Source organism: Plectropomus leopardus, chromosome 4 (genome assembly GCF_026936395.1).
Source record: "Plectropomus leopardus strain MGB_pleo_1.0 chromosome 4, ASM2693639v1, whole genome shotgun sequence".
In the NCBI taxonomy this organism is placed as follows: domain Eukaryota; kingdom Metazoa; phylum Chordata; class Actinopteri; order Perciformes; family Serranidae; genus Plectropomus; species Plectropomus leopardus.
The window spans coordinates 36184815-36209627 of NC_142179.1; the positions used below are offsets into that span (position 1 = coordinate 36184815).

Consider the following 24813-nt stretch of genomic DNA (forward strand, 5'->3'; position numbering starts at 1 on the left):
TTTTTTTATCCCAGATGAGCTTTATTTCTTGGTAAGCAGATGACAAAACATTGAAAGTGAAGATAAAAGACTTGAAACTCTATAAATAAATAGAAAATTAATGAGATGCTAGGGATTATTCATGAAGGACATACCCTCCACGGAAGTAAACTGAAGAATAAATTAGAAAAAAACAGAAGCTACATTATTCTTTTTAAAAGCTTGTTGAACCTTTAAAAAAACATTTCTGCATAGATAGTCTTGTATTCAAAGTTTGTGTTCTAGGTCTGCAAGGTTGTTAAAATCCCCCCACCGTACAGTTCTGATATGCACCCGTTCTCGATGACCAACCCTAAAGAATACATGGCTCAAAAAGACTGGTTTCAAGATTATCTATGATCATGTACACAGTGATTTGAGGTGATAAAGCGCCTTACGTCATAACTCTTACATTGTAGTTTCTAAGAAAAGCTAAGTACAACGTGGTAAGGGTTACATGGAAGCACATGGGGACAGTGTGATGGGGAGCCAGGGCGATTATGGCGAGCCAGCCTGTAGACAGTGGCCACTGAAACCAAATATAGCATTTCCCCCTCACAGCCGCCATTTTGTCTTCAAGAACAAACCAATCTATTCAAACCTCTATATACAGATGTGACAGTACCCAAACTGAACCAAGGGCCCACTGGGACGCCGATGCTCCTGTCGCATTTCAATGTGATCAGGGATGCATGTGACCACATAGTACATATAGTGAATGTGTCCATGGCTACACTGATGGAACAACATCATCTGTGCAACATTATTTGTTCACTTGTGTGCCGATATTGTCATTGGCAAAGCCAAACAACAAGTAACAACAACCCAAAACATCCACAGGCAACAAAACAATGGATCCTATACAAACTGTAATCCATTATGTTTTCTAGGCAACTATCTGGAATACAGGGTAACTTCAGACTTGTTAGATTCAAATTCAAGAATACAGTTCTTCCCTTATCGATACAGATGAGACGATGGGGTGGGAAGAGTTATCGATTCCACCTTCTACATTATTGAAGGGATGGACTGTGCAGATACAGCATGTTACAACTTTTACAGGAGTGCTAGAAATGATTCCTTAAAGGGGTAGTTCAGATGTTTTGAAGTGGGGTTGTATGATGTACAGTACTTATCCAAAGTCAGTGTATTACACATAGTAGATGTCAGTCAGCATGCCCCCAGTTTGGAGAGGCAGCCTGGAGTTTGACGTGGAACCTCGGAAATGTACTGCTGTAGATGGGGGCCAGCAACAATATGTATTTTAGCCACCTAACATAATGATGTTAGGTGGCTAAAATACAATGATGCAAGCACCAGGGGAGAATCGATTTATTGATGGAAGTATGCCAGAGTTCTCTGCAGTAGATGGCATTATGGCCCCTTTCAGCTAGTTGCTAGTGGACCCTCTTCTGTTCGACCGAGTACATCACATACCAAACAGGATGCAAGCGGCAAACAGGTTGCATTTCAAACAGTGACATGCTACTTTTTCGGTACTGTACATTTTATACATATTCTATGTTTTACTTTGTACCTTCATCTTGGGGGAAGAATGGACCATGTGGAGCAAGCCTAGGCCAGTTCATGTCCGACTGAGGTATATACATGAAAGAGTAAATCAACCCCAAACAGCAATTTCTAGGTGTGTTAGTCTGACTATGAGAAATTTGACTTAAAACCAAAACCATTTCAGTCGGACTAGCATGTTTACATGTGTCTCGGTCTCGGTCGGACTAACATGACATAACATGACTTTTTCTAACATCATGTACATGTTCAGAGTGATTCTGAGCTAGAAAATGAAGCCATTATATTGCTCTCTTCAGATCCTGACTCATTGAGAAAAACAGTGATTTAACATCCCTGAACACAGGAGCTACAGGTCCACCTGTGCCTTGATCAGTTAGTTTGTGTTGTTGTGTGACTTTGGTGTTTAAAAGGGTTCATTCAGATCCACCAAAACCATACAATAACACAAACAAACTAACTGAAGAAGGGGCAGAAGCTCCATTGTTCAGCAGACTAAAATGACTGTTTTTGTCAATTAAGTCTGGTGGCTTTGAGATGGGGAACTGAAGCTGTTAACAAATTCTCCATTGAAAAAGACTGAATAATGGAAATGTGGAATAGTGAAAATACTCTCAATATAGCATACACTTAAAAATGATATAGATTTTTTTTTACGTGGCTAAAATATGTTTTGTTGCTGGCCCCCATTTACAACAGTATATTGCTTAGCTTCTCTGTGTGCAGACAGTCATCTACTGTATGGAGTACACTGAGTATGGATAAATACCCCATACAACCCCACCTCAAAAAAATCCAAACTATCCCTTTAAAACAAAGAAAGAATGTAGACTTTGACCTTCTCGATGTTACCTCTATTTTTGTACAAGGTAGTGACATAAAGCAGCTACTGTTAACTAGCCTGGTGCAAAATAACAGACAATATTTCAAAAATAGTTTAGCAATAATACCCCACAAAACAATGATTGCCTATTATCATCAAAGAGTCCAAAGTGCTGTTCAGTGTTCACCTGTTGCACACCACACACCTGTAACAGATGAAGTAGTTGTAGAAACGGCAGCATGTAGCACCAGTGTGAATGTCGGGGGAGACTCACTTCCCTAGCACTCCGTCCTTCAAAGTCCAACATCAGTACCGCTAAACTGGTAAAGCTAACATTTCTCTGCTTATAGACTTAGTGCTTCAGGTTGGCAGAAGGTAAGACTTGCAAGTTAGCCATGGCTTTTCACAGAGCAGACATAAGCTGTTGTTCAGCTAACGACTAGCTTTTTGGCTTTCTGTTGCAAGCTACTGTAACTTAGTACTTGGCTACATAGTTCGGACTTACTGACAATGTTCAGCAGTATAAAAATCAACCAGGAGCAGCAACCAAGGACCAACAGAAGAACAGAGAGAAAATTACATGGTTAATAAATGTTACCACCTTCAGAGTGGAAATCCAAGGATTTTCTAAGAAAACAAAAAGTTTTGACTGTGCTTAAAATCTGCCACTGCAACAGGTGAGTGCTGAGAGAATTTCAACACACTGATTCAAAAAGAAAAAGAAAAAAAGTCTTTCACAGAGCCAATGTCATTCTGTTCTAATCTTTTCTAAAAAAAAAAAAAAAAAAAAGATTTAAAGGTCCAGTTTGTAGGATTCAGGGGCATCTATTGGCAGAAATTCTATAATATTCATAACAATGTATTTATGAGGGTATAACCTAAAAAAAGAATATTTTCATTTTGTTTTATTAATTGTGCTGATTAAATCTACATATGGAGTCTGCCATACTGTTTCTACAGTAGTCCAGAACAGACAAACCAAACACTGACAAAGACTTTTCAATGATCTCTGGGACACACTGGCCACTTCTGCACTGTGTCTTCAAGGCAGGAATTTCAGTCTGTTATGCCGCCTTGTCGCTCTGTACTCTGTAAGGTACTATCGGAGAATGGTAAGTAATGCTAAGCAACAAAATATTATTAAAACTCAACTCCTTTTATGAGAAATCATATCTCATCACTTGTACAGTAACAATTGGCCATGAAATTAATTTTTCCTCCATTAAAGCTAAAAATCCCCCTTTTATTTCATATTGGCATTTTTCCCAATGTCACTTTTCATGTCAGAGTTGTGGCCACCACAACTCTGAAAGATAGGAACTTTGACTAAAAAAATTGACCTCAATAAAACCATTACTGTGCAAATAATGATGAAATAACACTTCAAAATAATTAAGTTTTTACGATTTATTAAATAATGTCACAATTTATTGAGTCATTGATATATTTTACTCTATTTATCATTATTCTATTTATTTGTTTAAGTATATCTATCATACTGTCCACTTTGGAAATCCATACGTAGGATCCAGCCAGTGTGATATTCAGTGAGTCAACCTCAGTGAATTCTGCTCTGCTCTCACCTCTGCAAAGACATTGTTCCTCATTCTGTGGCAGCCTCATATAGTTTCTCTGCTGAAATATTTGATCAGAAATGAAGATATACTCAGATGAATGCCAAACTGGCAATAAAAAAAAAGCAGTGGCAATTTGACCTGAGGCATTGAGACACCTGAAACACGAACAGAATCGACCTACAGACACAGCGAGCCAACAGGCTGCGTGTGTGTGCAGATTTCCATTCTGAAGGGGCACTGGCTCAGATGAAGCTCAAGAGTATCCAGATGTTTCCGAGGAAGTAGAGACAGTGTCGTCAAAACCTCCTAACTCTAAGACCCCGTCCTCTCTCCTCACTGTGAGGAGGACAGGACAGTAACCACGCTGCACCATGACTGCTCTCTAAAGTCAGCACTGCATCTGAAGCACTACTAGTTAAAGTCAGCACTACAGGTAGGTAAGCTGATCCTAAATCTGTGTCTAAAGGCAACTTCAATGTTGAGAAAGATTGATGGGGCTTACTGTTCCTCTCCCTCTCTCTCAAGGCTGCTGACCAATGACGGTGTCTAACCACTTCTTGTACGCCAGGGCGAAACGTCTCTGCTCGGGACTGCTGCAGCTGTCCAGGACGCTGCTCACAAAGCTGTGCTCAGAGGGCAGGGCGGGGGGGCTGGGCAGCAGGACACCTCTCTTCAGTCGCTTACTGTCGCGCGGGTCTGGCAAGGATGCCCCGTCTACCTCCATAGCTTCAGCAGCCTGCCCCTGTCCATTCACACCCTCCCCCCTGCCTGCACAGCCCTGACCGCTGACCTTGGGCGGGCCTGGCTCGCTGCTGTTCAGGTGGACTGACGTGCTGCCTCCATTGCTGCTGCTGCAGTGGTGCTGGTGTTCTTTCCTCCAGTGGTGACATAAGTAGAAGACATGTCGCCTGGAAGGGGTGAAAACGTGCATCCGACAATGTATTACTGAAATGTATTCTACAAACAGATCGTCTACAAACTGTACTTGTTTTGCTGGCTTTTATTGGACCATGCTAAACTCCCATGTTTAACAGCTGTGAGCCAGCAGCCCTCCGAAAAGAAGTCCATGCTCCCTTAGTTTTTTAAAAAAAATTTCAACTGTGCAATACTGAAATACTAGTGGGAAGAAAATACTAGGGATGCATCGATTTATTATATGAACGTTGGTATTGGTATTGGTAACGTTGGCTGATAGTCACCTTGTTGATTGTCATCAACAAATCAATTCATAAATTGACATTCATCGATGGCAGTGGCTGATGTTTGGTTGGATGGCAGCATGCGAGGCCAGCTCAATAAACATGAAACTCTGTGAGTGAGTGATGAAGTTTGCAGCACTGGTCAGAGTGACAGATGATGTGACGTCGCTGTTTCCCCATTGGCTGTTGCTCTTTCAAAGTAAAAAGGCGCGGACATGCTGACGGTCATGTATTACTGTAATGTTATTCCTCATTCTCTGTAGGCAGTGTAACATGGCAGCATGGTGGAAATTGCAAGCTAGACAGCTAAAGAGCCATCCGCGGTCATTATGTCAGTTTTGGACACTGGAGAGAGAAGATCTACTTTTCAGTTTGTGTGAGGAACAGTCGGGTCTGCATGACACAAGCCTTACATTCATTTAGAAGTTATTAACTTATCAGTGTTACAGTGTCAGAGCGGGTGGCGCTGCCAATCTAGAGAAGAGAGGAAGGAAATCAGACACTGATTTTGAACTGAAGTGAATATTACGTGTTACAGAGTTGCCGCCACAATGACAAAATTCTCCTTTTGTTATTCAGAAGCTAAAATACAATTCACAAACAGACGATGCACATCAGTGTCAGCGAAGTTTGGCTCTGATAGCAGCCGAAGGCAGCACAGCCTCTGCCAGCCACATGGGGATGTTCATCTCCGGGTCCAAGCAGAGCTGCAGAGCGAGGATGTGTTAATGATCAGTGGGTGTAGCTCTAGAGAAAGCAGCTCCCCTCCGCTGTGTGACAGCGTCTAATGTTGAGTTTAATGTTTTCCATTTTAACATACAGCGACATGAATTTTGAGCTGGACCGCAACAACGCGTTTCACACACCGCCCTCCCAACCACACTGTGGGTCGCCAAAGCTTCCCAGGGGATTATGAAGCCTTCTTAATTTTAAGGGGAGCTGAAAAACATAAAAAATATATCAAATAAAATGATCAATAGGCCTATCTCAGCATTTAGTTAATTTCTGTGAAGATAACTAAATGCAAATGTATCTTTTTAAGTTTACATCAATGTTCAAGACATACTTTTTTTTAATCTCACAGTGAAGACCTGAGCACAAGGTGTATACACAAAACCTTCACTCTCTGCTAAACAGACTCGTCCTGTCATCGAAAAGATGGTCAAGCAAAAGGAATTTCTCAATAAAGAAGCCTTTAAAGAATGTATGATTGTAGGTATATAGAATCATATAGCAAGTCTCAAACAATATCAGGAAAATTCATCTCTGATGCAATATTCCCAGCAAATAAAATGCTCAAAATTCATCATTTGGCCTAGTTTGACATAATCTCACACAAATTTCCTGCAGTAGGCATTTGGGTTAATTGTACAGTTTATCAGTTGTTGTCAGTTGTTAATGTTATATATTTAATATAATACGAAATATCCCTAAAATATGTCTTCAGTTTACTCAATGATAGTGAAGAAGTCCCTGAAGAAAAAGGTTGAGAACCACTGTACATGGTCGGCCAAATACGAGGTTTTAACCTGGTCTTGTTTCTCTTGTTCAGTTTCGCACCAGCTAAAAAGAGGGGACATTATAGATTAGGTACAAAAATTACAGTGACTGTTTGGCCAATGGACTCTCTGATCTCACTGCTGTGTGATGAGATGGTTAGAGGCAGCAGGCGTCCCGCGGATGACAGAAAATATGTTCAAGATGGACAGTGATCTTAACCAGGAGGCCCTCGGAATGAAAGGGCACAATAAACTCATTATCATCGCGTAAGAGCTCCATTATGATGCAGTCAAGCTCTATTCAATGAAAATTAGTATTGAGCAAAAGTTTTTTCTTCAAATCTGTACATTTGTCTTTTAACTGAAATATAAGGCTACAGATTGACCCCATAGTTTTAGATACTATTTTGTTGAAAATGTCTCAATTCCATAATTATAGAAACAGACGGGCTCAGAATCTTCATATTCCTTTGTAAAACGCTTCCTGTGGTCACTTTTCTGTCAAATATCCTGGAATCGTCTTATGGAATGAAAATGTTCATTTACTTGACTCTTCTGTGTCACTGAAAAAAAGCTCTGCTGTCAAAAACATCTTGTTTAGATCAAGAATGATCCCTCTATGATTGACGTTCACAATAACTATTCAGATTTTTATTTTTTAATCCTATACATACAGTATCTCACAAAAGTACACTCCTCACATTTTTGTAAATATTTTATTATATCTTTTCATGGGACAACACTGAAGAAATGACACTTTGTACAGCTTGCTAGTCAGTGTACAGCTTGTATAAGAATTTACTGTCCCCTCAAAATAACCATTAATGTCTGAACCAGTGGCAACAAAAGTGAGTACACCCCTAAGTGAAAATGTCCAAATTGGGCCAAATTAGCCATTTTCCCTCCCAGATGTCATGTGACTTGTTAGTGTTACAAGGTCTCAGGTGTATATGAGGAGCAGGTGTGTTAAATTTGGTGTTATCACTCTCACACTCTCTCATACTAGTCATTGAATTTTCAACATGGCACCTCATGGCAAAGAATTCTCTGAGGATCTGAAAAAAAGAATTGTTGCTCTACATAAAGATGGCCTGGGCTATAAGAAGACTGCCAACACCCTGAAACTGAGCTGCAGCACAGTGGCCAAGACCATACAGCAGTGTAACCTGACAGGTTCCACTCAGAACAGGCCTCGCCATGGTTGACCAAAGACGTTGAGTGCACGTGCTCAGCGTCATATCCAGAGGTTGTCTTTGGAAAATAGACATATGAGTGCTGCCAGCATTGCTGCAGAGGTTGAAGGGGTGGGGGGTCAGCCTGTCAGTGCTCAGACCATACACCGCAGACTGCATCAAATTGGTCTGCATGGCTGTCGTCCCAGAAGGAAGCCTTTCTAAAGATAATGCACAAGAAAGCCCGCAAACAGTTTGCTGAAGACAAGCAGACTGACTTAGGACATGGATTACCGGGACCATGTCCTGTGGTCTGATGAGACCAAGATAAACTTATTTGGTTCAGATGGTGTCAAGCATGTGTGGCAGCAACCAGGTGAGGAGTACAAAGACAAGTGTGTCTTGCCTACAGTCAAGCATGGTGGAGGGAGTGTCATGGTCTGGGGCAGCATGAGTGCTGCCGGCACTGGGGAGCTACAGTTCATTGAGGGAACCATGAATGCCAACATGTACTGTGACATACTGAAGCAGAGCATGATCCCCTCCCTCCGGAAACTGGGCCGCAGGGCGGTATTTCAACATGATTTCGACCCCAAACACACTTCCAAGACAACTATTGCCTTGCTGAAGAAGCTGAGGGTAAAGGTGATGGACTGGCCAAGCATGTCTCCAGACCTAAATCCTATTGAGCATCTGTGGGGTGTCCTCAAACGGAAAGTTGAGGAACGCAAGGTCTCTAACATCCACCAACTCCATGATGTCGTCATGGGGGAGTGGAAGAGGATTCCAGTGGCAACCTGTGAAGCTCTGATGAACTCCATGCCCAACAGGGTTAAGCCAGTGCTGGAAAATAATGGTGGCCACACAAAATATTGACACTTGGGGCACGATTCGGACATTTTCACTTAGGGGTGTACTCACTTTTGTTGCCAGTGGTTCAGACATGAATGGCTGTGTGTTGAGTTATTTTGAGGCGACAGTAAATTCTTATACAAGCTGTACACTGACTACTTTACCTTGTAGCAAAGTGTCATTTCTTCAGTGTTGTCCCATGAAAAGATATAATAAAATATTTACAAAAATGTGAGGGGTGTACTCACTTTTGAGAGATACTGTATACTGTGACACATATATACTTTTTTTATGTGTTTTCTGGGTGTGTTTTTTATATAAGCCAGTATAGGTTTCTACCAAACCCTCACATGTACATTTTATATGTTTTATCCTCATTGTGCTTTCTTTATGTGAAACAAATAAACTAAATTAAACTAAACTACTATCGTGTGTTGAATGTGACTTTGTAAAATCTAGTTTTTGGCCTGAAACTTGAATAAATACAGCTGTTTGAAAGAGAAATGTGTTGATGTTTTTACAGCAATAAAAATAGAAAGGAAATTATGATATACTATATTAAGTTTTTTACAAAGTTCTGTTTGCGAAACGTTGTTTGATAACTGTGTGTGATTGAATTTGTGCTCATTCAAAGAGCATAATGAAGAGCCGTAAGACTTTAAACAGCCACGGCACAAAAGGGGGAATTAAATAACAGCAAAAACAATCAGTATCAAATTGTTATTTTAAACATCATTACCGCCCCGAATTTCACTACTGAAGCATGTCTACTGCTCGGAAGAGATTACCGGCTTTTGGTTGCATTTTTTGACAGAAATTTAAAACTTTTAGACTGGACTGTTTGATTCAAGCAAAACACAAAAAAAGCTTCAGGGGACCTTCTCTGCTAGAGTTATGTATGTATGTATTATCAGCTGAATGAACAAAAAGTATCAAATGTAAATGTACATGCATAACATTAAATTATAGATTGATTTTTTTTTAAATTACTGAAGCATTCATGTTGCAGCTGGTTGAGACTAAAATGATTTAAAACTATCTAACCGTTGGGCTGTTCAACACAATAAAAACTCCCATCTTAAAAAGACAATTTTGTTTATAACAAAGTCTTAACAAATCTTTTTTTTTTAAACTGAGAAAATTGTTTTAATTCAACATATTTAAGAAAGGTATTTGAAATAAGTAATTCTTTAGAAATCAATGAAGACAAAAATTTTTTTTGCAATTAATGCATTAATTGTATTTTATAAGTTTATTGTGCTTTTTGCATGAAAAATCTCAATTTGTTAAGCATTTGGTGACTAGCTTTTAGACAATCTAATGAAGTAATGGCAGAAGGTAGTATAAAAGGGAAGTAAAATTACTTTAAAATTGTACTTCGACATTTCTTGAGTAAATTTACTTAGTTACATTCCCCCACTGCTTTTGGCCGATTTAAAGAATGCAAACACTGCAATCTCACAAATCTAAAAACCCTCAATGTCAGCAAAGAAAGGTGACAAATATCAATCTTTTGGCAGCAGGACATCCTTTTCAGGGCTTCATTGTGTTTTTTTTAACTGAAATAACCCATGCAACAAATATTCCTTCAAGCGTCACACCAGTGCTGCACTGTGCTTCTGATTATTTTCTTAATGTGGAGCAGTAGTTTCACAAGAAGCCGCTGCAAAATGATAAATGGTTTGTGTATTATTCACCTCTGTGGTCTCACCTGTGACTCCAGAGCGCTTCGTGACCAGGGAAGGACTGGATGAGGTCTGAGCACAGCTCCATCTCCTGGTGGAAGAGCTGAAGGACCGTAGTAAAGCTGAGCTGTCTCTCCTCCTCGGCAGCTGCCTCTGCTCCCGACAGCTCCCCGTTGGCCTGGCTGTGGCTGTGGTGCTGGGGACTGCTTCTGGGGGCTGTGCTGCAGCAGTGCTGGGGTGAACTGGTGGTGGAAGCTGGAGTCTGGGAGAGCTCGGTGATCAGCTCCTTGAGAAGGAACTGGCGGTAGTGGAAGCCACTGTGGTCAGACACATGCATGGACACCCAGAGGCGCATAGACGACAGCTCATCGTGGAAAACCTGTGTGCAAACATGGCAGTGAGCGCAGCTGTTTGTCAACAACACAGGAGTAATATGAAGGAAATCCAAAACATATTTATAAGACTATCTTTATGTCAATTTTGCCATCAGGTGTTTTAATCAAGGTGTATTATATAAGCAGCTCCAGACCCTTTTCTGTGCTCTTGCTTTTCATTTATTCCACCTTCTATTTATTTTTTTACTGCATATTATGGTTGTTATTTCTTATAAACTTGTTTCATGCTTCTTTTGCACTTTTGCTTTTTTGCCCTTTGTTGTTAAATATTTCTTTTCCATTTATATTTCTTTTATTTCTTTTCCACTTCTAGCTTGTCTGCGACTTATTTTCAGAGTTATGGTATAATGTGCTGTATAATACATTTATTGTATTGTAGTGTAGTGTATTGTATTTTATGTTGCATTTTGTTTTATAACTTAATTTTTATATTTATAAATAAAAATATGCCTATATATTGTTAGGTTTTATTTTTTAGCACTCAATGCAAATAAAGCACATTCAGCTGCATTTTTTGTATGAAAATTGTTAAACAAATGAAGATAATTATTACTTTTTGCTATTATTATTATTATTATTACTGTTATTATTATATCATGCACTGCATTGAGTAAATGTTATGCAAAATATTCAGATAGATTTCATAACTGCGTCATGATTTTTTTTTTTTTTTAAACCTCTCAACAACTCAAGCTCCCACTTTTGACCCAGGCACTGACCTCATTCAGTATCCCAGTGGGGTGAGGGTTGCTATAAATGTGTGCAGGAATTTCCCAAATTATAAGTGCTAGATTTGTGAGAATCAATAAACTCATGTGCAATACCCACAATCCTACACTGAAATCCAGGCCTGTATGCATGCTGACTAGAGAGCAGTTTGGGCTCATGGTGTTCAGTGTCTGAAAATGCACTGATGGCATTTGAAGGAATATGGAATATGGAATCTCATCCTACCTTGACGTTGCCCTTAGCCATGTGCTGCAGCACCCAGATGCGGTGGGACCAGGCATTGTAGTTGCTGGGGTAGCGGCAGGCGGCGTCAGAGCACACCTTCATCTCTTGATGGAGCGTCCGGGCCAGATGGTCACTGAGCTGCTGGCTCCTCTCTGCATCAGCCTGCTCTGCTTCACCCTGCTGATGCTTCCTGCCGTGGCCCCCGGCAGAGAACTGACGCAGGATCTGCTGCAGAACCCAGCGTCTGCAGGGAGACAACAACTGCTGTTTCAGGTGAATCCATTAACCTGATGTTCTGTTACTGCTGCGGACAATCACAGTGTGTCTCCATCTGCCACTGAAGCTGTGACATGACATCATACTCAGCAGCCAAAAGGGGACATCATTTTGTACTCTAACAGCATGTACCAGGTGTAAAACTGCAGCCTGAATGTGCAAAGAATACAAAGAATGCAAAGTGCAGCTGATGGATATGCAGAGGTCCTCTTTTATGAGAGCGTTGGACAAATGGAAAATGTGACCTTTCCGTGATGTGTCGCTGCATCTCAGCCACTGAATGAGACAAATGATAGATGAATAAAAGACTACTTTTATTATCTGAAAGTCAAAAGTCTATGTTCTAAATTAGGTGACACTGACTATCAGAGAGACTGAAGCAGAGCAATGCTGAGCACCAGCCTTCACCTTACTCTTATATGGTTCTGTCTTCATTTAATTCTTCTCTTCCAAGGATAACTGCCATTTTTCATCATTAACTTCATTTATCCAAGTTGGGGGTAACGTGAGACATGAAACAACATTTTTTTTATTGTGTTCTTTGTAGACACACTTACAAGGAGCCCTATTATCTCATTAGAATCAGTTTAAAAGCCCAGTCAGATTAAACATGATCCATATTAACACCTCAGTCAGCTTAAAGAGGCACAAACCCATTCAAATTTTAAGCAGTTACAGAGGGGTAGTTTAAACCTTTTCATAAACTGCTCAAAAGAAAATTTGTATTATGGAAATGATGAACCTGCTTCTTCTCTGGCTGCGTTCTTTCTGTGCACACTCCATCCTCACGTAAGGGAACCTGACATGATACAACACTGTTGTTTAATTATAGGCATCAAAGCAACAGCAAATAGTGCCCTAAAATAACCATTTTAGCCGTTAGTTTGACTTCAGTTTTGGGGTTGAGGGGGCAGACAAGATACTCCAGCAGCTTGAATAGCCTTGTAACCATAGTAACTCACTCCTCTGTGGGTGCGTGAGAGGAGAAGAAGAGAGCACTGTGCTGCTGTCAGAAGTTATCTGTTATTTACTTTTCACTGCCAGAAAATGCACTTGTGACGTGAGAGTGTGTGAAAATGTGTGTCAATTGCGTGTGGCTCATGGTCAATGTGAGATTTGGCAGCCCTGTCAAGGGTTGTTCACCTGCGTCGGCGCATGTAATCAGCAAATCATATTGGAGGACATCTCATGTGAAACAGGTGACCCGAAATCTTTAATCAGATTGATTTCAATCAGATTAAGAAAAAGCATGTAAACACAACTCTTGTTTCTGGGGGCTGCTTTAAAATCTGTGGTACTTCTGTGAACTGTTGACATCAGTGGTACTCTGAAGAACTGCAAGCTAATTCGGCTTTCTCTCCACCTCTAGGTATCCGGGTGGGCCGTGCTCTAGATGAAAAAAGCAAAACATAAACAACTCTTCCTTCTTGTCCTGGATAAATGAAATCAATTATTATGGGCTGTGATGGAGGATATTTTTACAGCATACTGGCCGACTTAGTTATTTCAGCAGGGGATTTATACAACACACCAAGGCTGCAGCTGAGGCATACAAGAGAGCACTGCAGATGGGGGTACATCCAAAACCTGAGCTGCTGAGAGTAAACAGTGGCTGAATCTGCCCTCTGATGCCAACAGAGACTGAGTCACTCTACTGCACTGAACTTCAGCTGGGCAGTTTTTGCTGGATGCTGTCGTCAGCTACAGACCAGAGAGAGTCCGTGTGTGCATTACTAGGCATGAAAGTTTTGCTCCTCACTTAGACAGAGGTGTGCTGGAGACTACGGCAGGACTATTAGAGAAATATTTTGATGATTGGCTGAGTACAGGGCCGAAGAATGACTGGGAGTTGCTGCTCCACCAACAGCTGGGATAGAGCGGGAAAACAGCACGTAGAGCATTTTAAACTTTACTCCTTGGTGATCACTGGAGCTGTGGACAAACCTACCATGATGGTTTAGCTGAGTTTTATTTAGTGTCTGTCGAGTTTGAATCAAACTTGAATATTGGCTCGGAATGTTAAAACTGACAAAGGAAGCACAAATCTGTGTGGCATGGTTTGGCTTGGCCAAAAGAGACAGTGAAAAAGGCCCATATTACAGTGTATAGAGAAGAAATGAGTGCTCTTACCGGTGTATCCATGTCTCCGGACTCTTAGGGTACTTAGTGAGGGCCAGCTGGCCCAGGTAGAGGTCCTTCTCTGGGTTTAGAACTCCACACTGCAGCAGCTCCTTCCTGCAACAACAATGTATCCCATTGTAAAATGCATTACAACAGAACTACAGAGCACTACACAGTTCTCTTCCACGGGGTCAGTGTAGCATGCTGTAGCAACACTGTGGCATGTTGAGCTCTGATCATGTGTATTTCTCTATGTTCATCTTTGAGTAATGGGTCTTTTTTCACGTAGAGGTCCTGGATTTCCTCTTGGATGGAGTTATAGCAGCAGAGTTGAGGAATGCATACATGCACAAAAATTTTTGCGCTCATCACCGTGAGCATCACTTCTCAAATAGGTGCAAACTAGTCACTCCTGGCAAAAATCATAGTTTTGAATCCAAAACAGGTCATTTCTGGGGTTCATGGACAAAGTCACAGGGTGAATGATGTCAGCTGCTGAAATAAGCCCACTTCACTTTAAACGGTCATCACTACATCACATAAACTGATTGACCGTGTTTCATTTTGCATCGACTCTAAGTTGGGTGGCAGGATGCAACATATGACCGCTAATAATTATACCGCTGCTCTTTCACTGTCCGCCGTCGCTTGCTCGATCAAGCTCGTAGGTCAGCTTGATTATCAGTTGCACTGGCCAGGTACCACAGACAATTTTGCACTTATTGTAAAAATAGTACACAAGTATGTGGCTGCACATCGCTTTCAAAAGTAGATTTACGGCACCTCTCAGATGAAGGGGTGAGGAGAGATTGCCGGCAGTGGTGAAGAAAGTATTCAGATCCTTTACTGTAGTAAAAGTACTAATAATATCATACTGTAATAAAAATTACTCAAGTCCTGCATTCAAAATTGTACTGAAGTAAAAGTAACTTTGTAAATATAATCAGCAAAATATACTTTAAGTACTTAATGTAAAAGCAGTCATTGTGCGGTAAATTGTTCATGAACCCTTCTTTTCCTTATTCTGTCTGATGTTTCTGGATAAATCCTGCTGCATTAACGTGCTCGTCGCATTTTCCTGCTGTAGATGTTTTAGGTTATTGTAATTCTGTTATGGTATGCGTTATATATTTGAAGCGTTGCTGTCCTGCAAGAACCACACATCACTAAAAAGTTAAAAAAACAGGGGCGCCCCATGTACAAAAGGCTATCTCCTCCCTGCAGCGGCCGTGCGTCTGATTCTGACCTTTGCTGCACGTCACCCCCTCTCTCTCCCCCTTCCACACTTATGTTGTCCTATCAGAATAAAGGCATAAAGAGCAAAAAAAGGTATTTACAAAGAAAAGTCAGAAAAACAGCCCTGTTTTAAGCTTTGTGACTGTGCATCTTCCAGCTTATATTGATATTTACCTCTGAATTTGGAGTTGCTGTATAAAGTACAGTAGCATATAATGAAATACACATCATTCTTCACCTTCTTCACTTCTTTGCACCCGTTTCTTTCTTCCTTTGATGAGCCAATCTTTTAAATTCAACTGAGAATTCAAATGTGATTTGAAAAAACAAACTAGTAGTTAATGTGTGATCTATATCACCCACTGTTTGACCGTTTACATCTGCTGCGTGTTAGGTTGCAGCTAGCTAGGTGTCAATCATTCTTTTCATGATTCATTCTTGATTCTCTTTTTTTCCCCAGAATTAACTTGTACCACCACACTGTTTTATCATCAAACGGTGTTCATTTGCTTAAATGTATTGTCATTTTTTCAGCGATAAAATAACAAATATGACATTTCTTCCAGGAAGTTCTATCCAAATACTGTGTAAAATCAATATCTCTGTAAGCAGATATGTCAATTGTCTTTTATATTGACGGATATTGAGCTTCACGCTGGTTCTCCCGCATATCAAAGCCGCCTCCAGAAAGAAAAAAAACATCGGGGCAAGTAGAAAACTCGCTAGCTTTCTACCAAGATGGATCCTACAAATGTGTATTTCACAGATTTGTGTTTCCTTACACTGACTGTGTTTTCTGTAATGTTACTGTGTGTTACTAACATAAAGAAAAAAAAAGACAATTCTGAATCAGTGATTAGCATCGCTTGCTTCATTTATGACATTGACCGGGTGCTTGTTGTTATAATCATTGTGCCGACATTATGTGTGTAAATATACCTGAACACAAAGCTACGTAAGCACTAAATAACTTAAGTCTATAGGAAAATGAGATAGAACCCTCTCCTCCATTCACCTCCTCACCTCATGCCAAAAAAAAAAAAAAAAAAGAAGTCATATTTCAGCCACACAGCTGCTTGGTGCAGTCAGGGTAAACACTGGAGATGTTGGACACTTTCAAGGGCACAGACAATGGGCAGCTGACATTCATAAGAAGAAAGATTTGAGTAGCTGTGTTGTAAACGGCTGCTGTGAGCGGCTGTATCTGTACCTGACATTCCAGGCGGTGGTGAAGTCCGGGTTAAGCAGCAACAGAGTGCAGGTAATATCCGCTAAAGCTGAGGGACAGACAGACATGAACTGTTAGTTTCTTTGAGGAAGGAATCACAAGAAATAGCTTCTGTATTTTACTTACACCTTAACAATGAGACAGCAAAAAACAAAAAAAACATAGAAAAGTTAAAAAGCTGCCTTGTAGTGCTGGGCGATAAAACGATCTTGATACAGGATTGTGATGAAAAGTGCGTTGATGACGATGACAAACTATGGTCATTTTTACTCCATATGGATAGACCTAGCTAGATTCAAACAGCTTGCCCGAAGTGCTGTGTCATACAGCAGAAGTTGTTGGACGTCTGTCAGTCAGCAGTGGGGATACGCGTCACCGTACACGCCCATTTTTCACTGTAAGTTTAGTTTGTGCTGAGGTGAGTGTGCACAGGTGAAGAAAACAAACAAACAAGACAATCTACGTTCCCAGGGTGACGGGAGAAGAGGTCCACTAATGTGCCGACTTCATCGCTAGTGAGCGACTTTTCCAACCCTCTCAGCGAGTTTTTTTTTTTTTTTTAAAAAGTGCAACAGGAGAAACATTTAGCAACTTATCCAGAACATCAGTGAACACGCAGGAAATGTAGGCTATGGTCATTTATTCCCACGCTTGCTGCTCTCAATAACCGCAAACATTGCTGACAGCGGTCGTCAGGCTGGTGTTGTGCCAAGAAGTGATCGTCTGACATAAACTTTGCGCGCACAGCCTGTTAAAGCTGCATCGCCCAGTATTCACGTCTTCAGCTGCTCTTACATGGATCAAACAATTGTAGCATGTAAATACACGTAACTTGCGATTTACAATTTGATCAGGCATGACATTTACTAGATTATAGACAATAGTGTTGTTCCCATTGTTTGTATGTGTTTAATATGTCTACAATCTTGTTTACATTTGGAACGCAGTCTATCATACTTTACGGATGGGTAATGTAAAAATCATTACATATTCACAATATGTAAATGCAGAGATCACAGCAAAACCGTTCCTTCGGGACTGCTCTGTCTGTGGTGCTTCCTGACATTCTGGGGAACTTTCCACTCTATAGTTCCACTATAACTCAAACGGATTATTATTTTAGGCATTATTTTTGTATAATTCAAGTTGACATAAGAAAATGTATAAATCAAATTGATTTTGCTCTTGAAAATGACCTTTGACAAAAATGATATTTTCTCAGCTTTTTGTCCGAAATGTCATTTTTTTGGGAAGAAAATGCACAAATTCAGATGGTGATAAAAAAAGGAACAGAAGAAGCTAGAATTAAATGTTTTTTTGTGTATGAAAGCTGAGGATCTGTTCTTTGTCTTTACGTATTTGTTGTTTATATTATTTATATGTTCAAAACACTGGCAAATATTCTGGAGGTCTTGAAAGATTAGTAAATCGACCAAAAATGCTGGTACTGGCTGGCAACTTAATAAAAATACTCTGGCAGGGAAAGAGCAGCATTATCAAATTATATATCGTGATAAATATCGATATAGATCAATATGGGGAAAATTATTGTGATAAAATTTTTTTGCCCTAGCTGACAGTATGAAGTTTAAAGTGACAGATCCTTGGCTGATGATTTGAATCACTGACAGAACAGTCTTAGGACTCATCTCAAACCACTGACCCAACAGAGTGGTGTAGCAATGAGTCCTAAAACCCAGAAATGAGCTAGCATTTTAGCATGCCTGGTTCCCTCAGCTCAAAGTCAAAGGTTTTTTTGAAAGGGTTTTTGGTTAGATGTCTGAAATAACACAAGCTGACTTTCACGTTGTGTTCTATAACATAAACACGTAAGTAAATACCCCACTGTGACGCTTTTATGTGTCTTTAAAAAGGTGGTTGCTGACAAGTGGCCAAAGGAGACTACAGAACGTCATCATGCCAAATACTGCTTTACAGCCTTGTTGCCAGCCTCAAAAAAATGTATAAAAATTAGATTAAAATTTAAAAATTAAAAAGCCCTGGTTGCAATACACAGATATGTTCTGGTTTAAAATCTGTCAAAGACATATTTATCACAAAAACAAGCTTCCTCAGATAAAAAAAGAACACATCAAACCATCAGGCATGATTATGTTGTGGTAGATGTTAGGTGAGTAGGGCTACCTTCCCTCTCCAGCCAGTGTTTGCGCTGACGGTAGAGCAGCAGCTTGTTGTGAACGTATGGCAGCAGGAACTTGACACACCAGCTCTCAACACCAAGCTTGTTCTCCACCAACAAAATGGGACTGCGATTGTAGCGGGCCTCTGGACACGGGATCACACCGATCTCATCTCTGTGGGAGCAGATACTGACAGTCAGGGCTGAGCCAGGTTTGAAACTTTTTGTATGTGAACATGGAAGATACTTTCTGACAATGTGTGGCTTTTCTTTAGCACATTCAGACTCAAAAATATCCTGACTTAAGAGTATCATTAGAATTTGGACCTGAACATCAGCGGCACATCAGTAGGTGGGTTTAATGGACTGAAATTCTGAACATAAAATACGTCTAATGGAAACACATCAATACTGAAAAAACTCTCATTTATCACCAAAAAAGTTTTTATGCTCACATGAGCCGTATTTCGCAAAACTTAAATGTTCTTTTGGCTTTCCTAGGTCACATGATGCTATGGCTATGTGCTTGTCAGTAGGAACTGGCTCCCTGATGATGCAGCAGGAGCTACAAGAGGTGTTATTGCATCATGTGACTGTTCAAAAGTTTAGCGGGGTATATATTTGAATTGCGACAGTATGAGATTCTCACGGCATGATAACCGTCTCAGAAAATATCACGGAATTACAGAATTAGTGGGATGGTTTGACCACGTCACTCAGGGTAAATATCTTAAAATTAACCCTTTCAAAAAGCAGAGCAAATTGGTTTGATTTCTTTCAAAAACATGGCAAGAAGACAGTGAGCAATTTAACAATACATTGGCCAAAAGTAGCAAGACATTTTTTTTTAAATTACAAGAAAATTACCAGAAAAAGGAAAAAAAGGAGGAAAGAAAAGGAAACAAGACAACAACCTGAAAAAAAAGTGCAGAAAATGAGAAAACTAAATGTACTTTTTCCCCTCTAACATAATTTTAAACATAAAATTATAACGATAGCTTTAAATTATATTAAAATAAATGATAAGATAGCTTTCCGGACATTTTTCTGCAGTTTTTTCTAATAATTTCAGGGGTTTTTTCAACAATTTCAGGTTCGATTGTTTTTTATAATTTTGTAATAATTGGCCCTTTTGAAATAAGTTTTAGTTCATTTTCAAGTCATTTTCTTTCCATTCATTTTCAAGTCATTTTCTTATTTTAGTTCATTTTTAAGCCATTTTCTTCATCACCTTTGACTCATTTCTTGCCAGGTTGGTCAATGCATTTTTCACCATGTTTTTTTTAAAGAAATCAAAACACTTTGCTGAGGTTTCAAAGGGTTAATCAGTGTTGGATTAAGTATAGACATAACAAACACAAGTTTATTTGATCCACATAGCTAAACTTAGCGCAGTCTAACACATCTGCCCTCAAGAACTCTTCCTTCATAAAGGTTCAAAAGTAGGTTTATGTGTTATATCTGTCTACATTCAGCTAAAGAAATTTCAATTTGTATGAAAGGAATTAAAGGACTGTCCCATATAGACGCCTGTCCCAAAAATAAACCTGCTGAGTTCGATGATTTAAGCAAATAAAAACCCAGGCTATAATATATAACGTAACGTTTACTTTATTTCATAATGTTGACGATGGAGTGCTTTTGACATCAGCTGCTTCATTAGTTATGTCTATCACAAACAGATAAGAAGCTAAGTTAGCATCTGCTAACCCTGACAGCCTGGCGCCGGTTTACCTCTACAGAGAATAAAGCAGCCATACACAACACGGGAGCATCAGAAAATAGACGCTATTGAAGTGTATAAAAAATATACTTTATTACTAAGGAGACGTTAATTAATCACATCATTCGTGAGCTAATGTTGCTGGCCCGTGCAGAGTGTGGCACAGTTTTGACAGCCATCACAGGGCGAGCTAACTATTGACACCAAATGACACACAGTCTATATTTAGTTATTTAATAGTATCCTCGGGGGTGTTTTTATAAACTCTTCAATTTAACTATTAGAGAGAACGAACAAACAACGAAGCTAACCGGCTAAACTATCAACTTTTCCTGGAGCGCTCACATTCCAGGTGATAGTCCGAGCCCACACAGTTGAAAGGCTAGCTCAGGCTGTTGTTTGGTTCACGATTCCCTGTATTAGACAGTCCCCGCTCCGGTCTGCGTGCTGTGTTCACACTTAACTGTACTCACATGTTGGGGTTTCTCTTGAAGGCGTTAGTGATGTCTTTGACAACTCTCTGGACCAAGACGTCCACCTCCTCCTCCGACTCCGCCATCTTTATGGCACCTAATGACGTTACAAAGACCCAAAAGTACTTCCGGGTGAAAATAACAACACTACGGAAGCGCGGAGAGGACGTGTGTGTGTGTGTGCGCGCTTTTGTGTGTGCAAACTTTAAAAACAAAAAAAAAAGAACAAAACAAACAGCAACAATAATAATGATAATAATAATAATGGTAACAAGAAAATGACCTGAAAATCAGCTAGAAAACAAGGGAAAAAACATTTTTAAAAAAACTATATTAACAGTTACAATAATTATATGTTTAAAATTAAGTTACAGGCAAAAATATAGTTTTTATTATTATTTTATTTCATTTAGCACTTTTTCTCAGGCAGTTTCCTATTTTTTTTCTTTTGTTTTTGCTAAGTTCAGGTAGTTCTTGTAACTTATGACTAATTTCTTGCTAAATTTTGAGTCATTTCTTGTTAAGTTGCTCATTGCTTTGAATGGAATCAAGCCAGTTTGCTCAAGGTCAAAGGATTAATGAGCATTTATTTATAATACTGAGATCTATGATGATGATTTTATAGCGACTTCTTCTCTGTAAATGTTGAGCAAAGGACTTGAAACTTGTTGTATGGTATATGATGTTAATTCCAGGCTTTTAACCTCTTGTGTTGCCGCCATTTCACACCTGCAGCTGGAACATATTATAGATATAAGAGCCTCCTTGGAGCTCTGTTGGTTGTCTTGTGTTGCCCTGGGGCATAATTCAGTTGGGGGCCGCTTAGCTGATTGATCCCTCTTCTTTCCACATGAAGAAGACTACATCACACACAGCACACTGTGGCAGCTAACTAAGCCCCGGAAAGCAGCCAGTACTCCTGTGCCCCAGATTTGTGTGTGTCAGTGAGTTTCTGTTCTCTTTATTAAAGAATAAATTATTTTGAAAAAATAAATAAATTACATAGAAAAAAATAGATAAGATGCTGGATGTGCCTTAAAGCATGCCATATTTGGTGCATTTTGAAAACAAGTTATTAATGAAATGGTCAGAAACTAATAACCACAAACACCACCTCACAAGCACGCAATGGCTCTCATAGTGTCAACATTAATTTTTCTGCCCTTTGTGTTCCTATTCAACTTGAAAAACATGACCATTGTAGCTCTTTTGGTTCCTTTTTGCAATTGGATAATCTAATGCAGTCAGAGGCTCACCTACAAAATTATGCAATGCGTGATTTGTCCCAAATGATGCAAACTTTCTGAATATCTCTATTTTTCTCTATTTTTTTTTTCCATTTTTCCTTTTTTTTTCTATTTTTCTTTGCAAATCCCACTTTGCAAAGTCTGACCACCTTGAGAAAAATTCCCAAGCTGAAAAAAATTCAATGAAGATGATATTAACATTAATAATCAAATGCAATGCTGGGACATAAAGACAACTCCCTGATGTAATCTCATATTTCAGAAAAAAAGTTTGAAACCATGTTTTGTGGAAACGGAACAGCTTGAGAATGTCTCACTGCCGCCCCCACCTGAAACTCTGTACAGCCTGAAACTTCACTTTCAAACAGTCTTACATAAGAGATGGAGAGCATCTGTGGAAAAAGTGTGTTGTCCTGATGTGGGGGGACCACAGTGGGGGAGTCAACTGTTTACTGTCCAGAAACTGTGAAAGCTTCAGATTCAACCTGCTTCCTTCAAACCCAGTTTGCACTGAAAAGCAAAAACAAAGAAAATATTGATAATTATTAATAACAAAACATATGCTATTTATTAACAAGTCTTATAGTCTAAACCTTTATTCTATTGTTTTTCTGTACAAAAATGTTACGTTGGTGGTGTTGCATGTCTGACTTTTCTATTTTTTATCCACCCCCTCTGCTGCTCTTCCTGAGGTCTCTTCCATTGAAAAGATTTTTGGCTTTTTGAGGTCTCTTCCATAAACAGATGTTTTTGGAAAGTTTCCTTATTAGATTAAAGGCTCTAAAGAGAAGAGGTGTTTGTATGTTGTACAGATTGTAAAGCCCGATGTGGCAAATTTGTGACTCAGAGACTGTATAAATAGAAATGACATCTGAAACTTTTAAACAAGAAATTTCAAAATCTGTTGGCACTGATATTCATAGCAATAACCATTGGGAAATACAATTATTTGCTTTCCCCTCCAACTGCCAGACTCTGGGGGACTCCTCCTTTAGCTGGAACTGCAGCTGTGTTTTGTTTGGGTCTGTGTTTCATATAAGAGTGGTGCAACACATGGCTTGAATTAGTCATTAGGATTTGACTACAGTAAGAAGGCAGAAAGTGTAATAAATGTGGCCATCCTGATAAGCTGCTTGTAGAATGAATAAACAAATTTGCTTGAGATTTTTAAATGCATTTCCCACTGCTTAATCCTTTACAACCTGAGCAAAAAAAATGAGCAAATGGATATAGGAAAAATGAAAATGAAAAGTTCTAGATATTTCCAAAATGTATTTTATGTAATTAAATATTTTTTTTAAAAAATTGCACATAATTTTATATAAATTACATTTGAGACATGTCTCTACATTTTTCCTGGAAAACCTCAATACTGAAACATTTCTAACATGCAAAATTTAAGCTGGATAAAAACTTGCAATCTGACCATTAAGTTATCAACATCAGGAAAAGTTGTTTCGGGTTTTGGACTGAATGCAGCAGACTGTGAGAGGATCCCTGCAAACCGGCATATGCCGAGCCGCCAGTCAGACCAGTGGGCAGAAACAAAACCAAGGGCGCCAGACAGAGAAGGAGAGCCGGCATCAGGGTGAGGCTGACCCGACTTGGACCGAGAACTGTTCCTCTGCCAAGCCTTCGCCTGGCTAATGTCCGCTCGCAGGAGAATAAAGTGGATGAGATGTGATTGAGGTTTGCTCAGCAACAGGAAATCAGAGACTGCTCTGCACACATCTTCAGAGACATGTGCTGCATTCTAAAAGTTGTTCCACTTGCCCTCCTTCACTTCCCCTCAGGGGGAATCTCCATTGCCATCTTAAGGGCCGCGCCAATAATCAGAAAAACTGAAGTGAACTTGGTGATTTCGACCCTCAGAGGGGTGAGGAAGCAAGTGAACATCAGTGGTCACTTCAGAGATTTATACCACCTACAATGCATTGCAGCTATGCATGTGATGCAAAATACATCCATGGATAAGGGGCAGGATGTTGGTGGCTGAGTGGATAAAGCAGGCACCCAATGAAAAAAAGCCAGTATCCTTGCCACAGCGGCCTGGGGTTCGACTCCCACTCGAGGCTGCACGTCGTCCCCACTCTCTCCCCCTTTCACACTACTACTCTGTCCTAATAAAGGCTAAAATGCCAACCCCCCCCCCCAAAAAAAACCAGTAAGAATAAACTGGAAAATAAATAAACACCATCTGATGCTTTTCGTTGTGTGTGTGTGTGTGTGTGTGTGTGTGTGTGTGTGTGTGTATATATATATATATATATATATATATATATATATATATATATATATATAAAAAAAAAAGCAGTATCGCATTAATCCTGCAACTGGTGGTTGATCCGTGATAATCATGCTGAAAGTGAAGGGCAGGTGCGTTTTATTTCAGGCCCCTGCCAGCTTTCTGAGTGTCCTCTGTGCGAGGTCAGCTGTTACATAATACCAAGGGCTGAGGGGAAGTGAGGGAGAGCAAGTGGAACAACTTCTGTAACGCAGCCTTGGTTAACAAACATCCCAGTTCAAACTGCTGCACCTTGTTCAGAGGCAACAGGACACAAGACCATGATGCAAATCTTAAAAAAGGACCATTAAAATCTTAGATTAACTTCTAAATCAAAAGCTTTATCATCAATTGTTCTAAAGAAAAGACCAAGTAGAAAAA

At 39.7% G+C, this 24813-nt stretch overlaps 1 protein-coding gene across 1 annotated transcript; it reads right to left on the reverse strand.

Annotated features, from left to right (window-relative positions):
• ptar1 (protein prenyltransferase alpha subunit repeat containing 1) lies at positions 1 to 21039 on the reverse strand. The gene is made up of 7 exons (XM_042488191.2): positions 20902 to 21039; positions 18711 to 18880; positions 16548 to 16614; positions 14111 to 14215; positions 11705 to 11948; positions 10382 to 10734; positions 1 to 4856 (listed from the first exon to the last, which is right to left on the reverse strand). Exons 1-7 carry the CDS (start codon positions 20985 to 20987, stop codon positions 4469 to 4471), a joined length of 1413 nt encoding a protein of 470 aa, XP_042344125.2. The 5' UTR covers positions 20988 to 21039; the 3' UTR covers positions 1 to 4468.
• Between the last annotated feature and the right edge of the window lie 3774 nt (positions 21040 to 24813).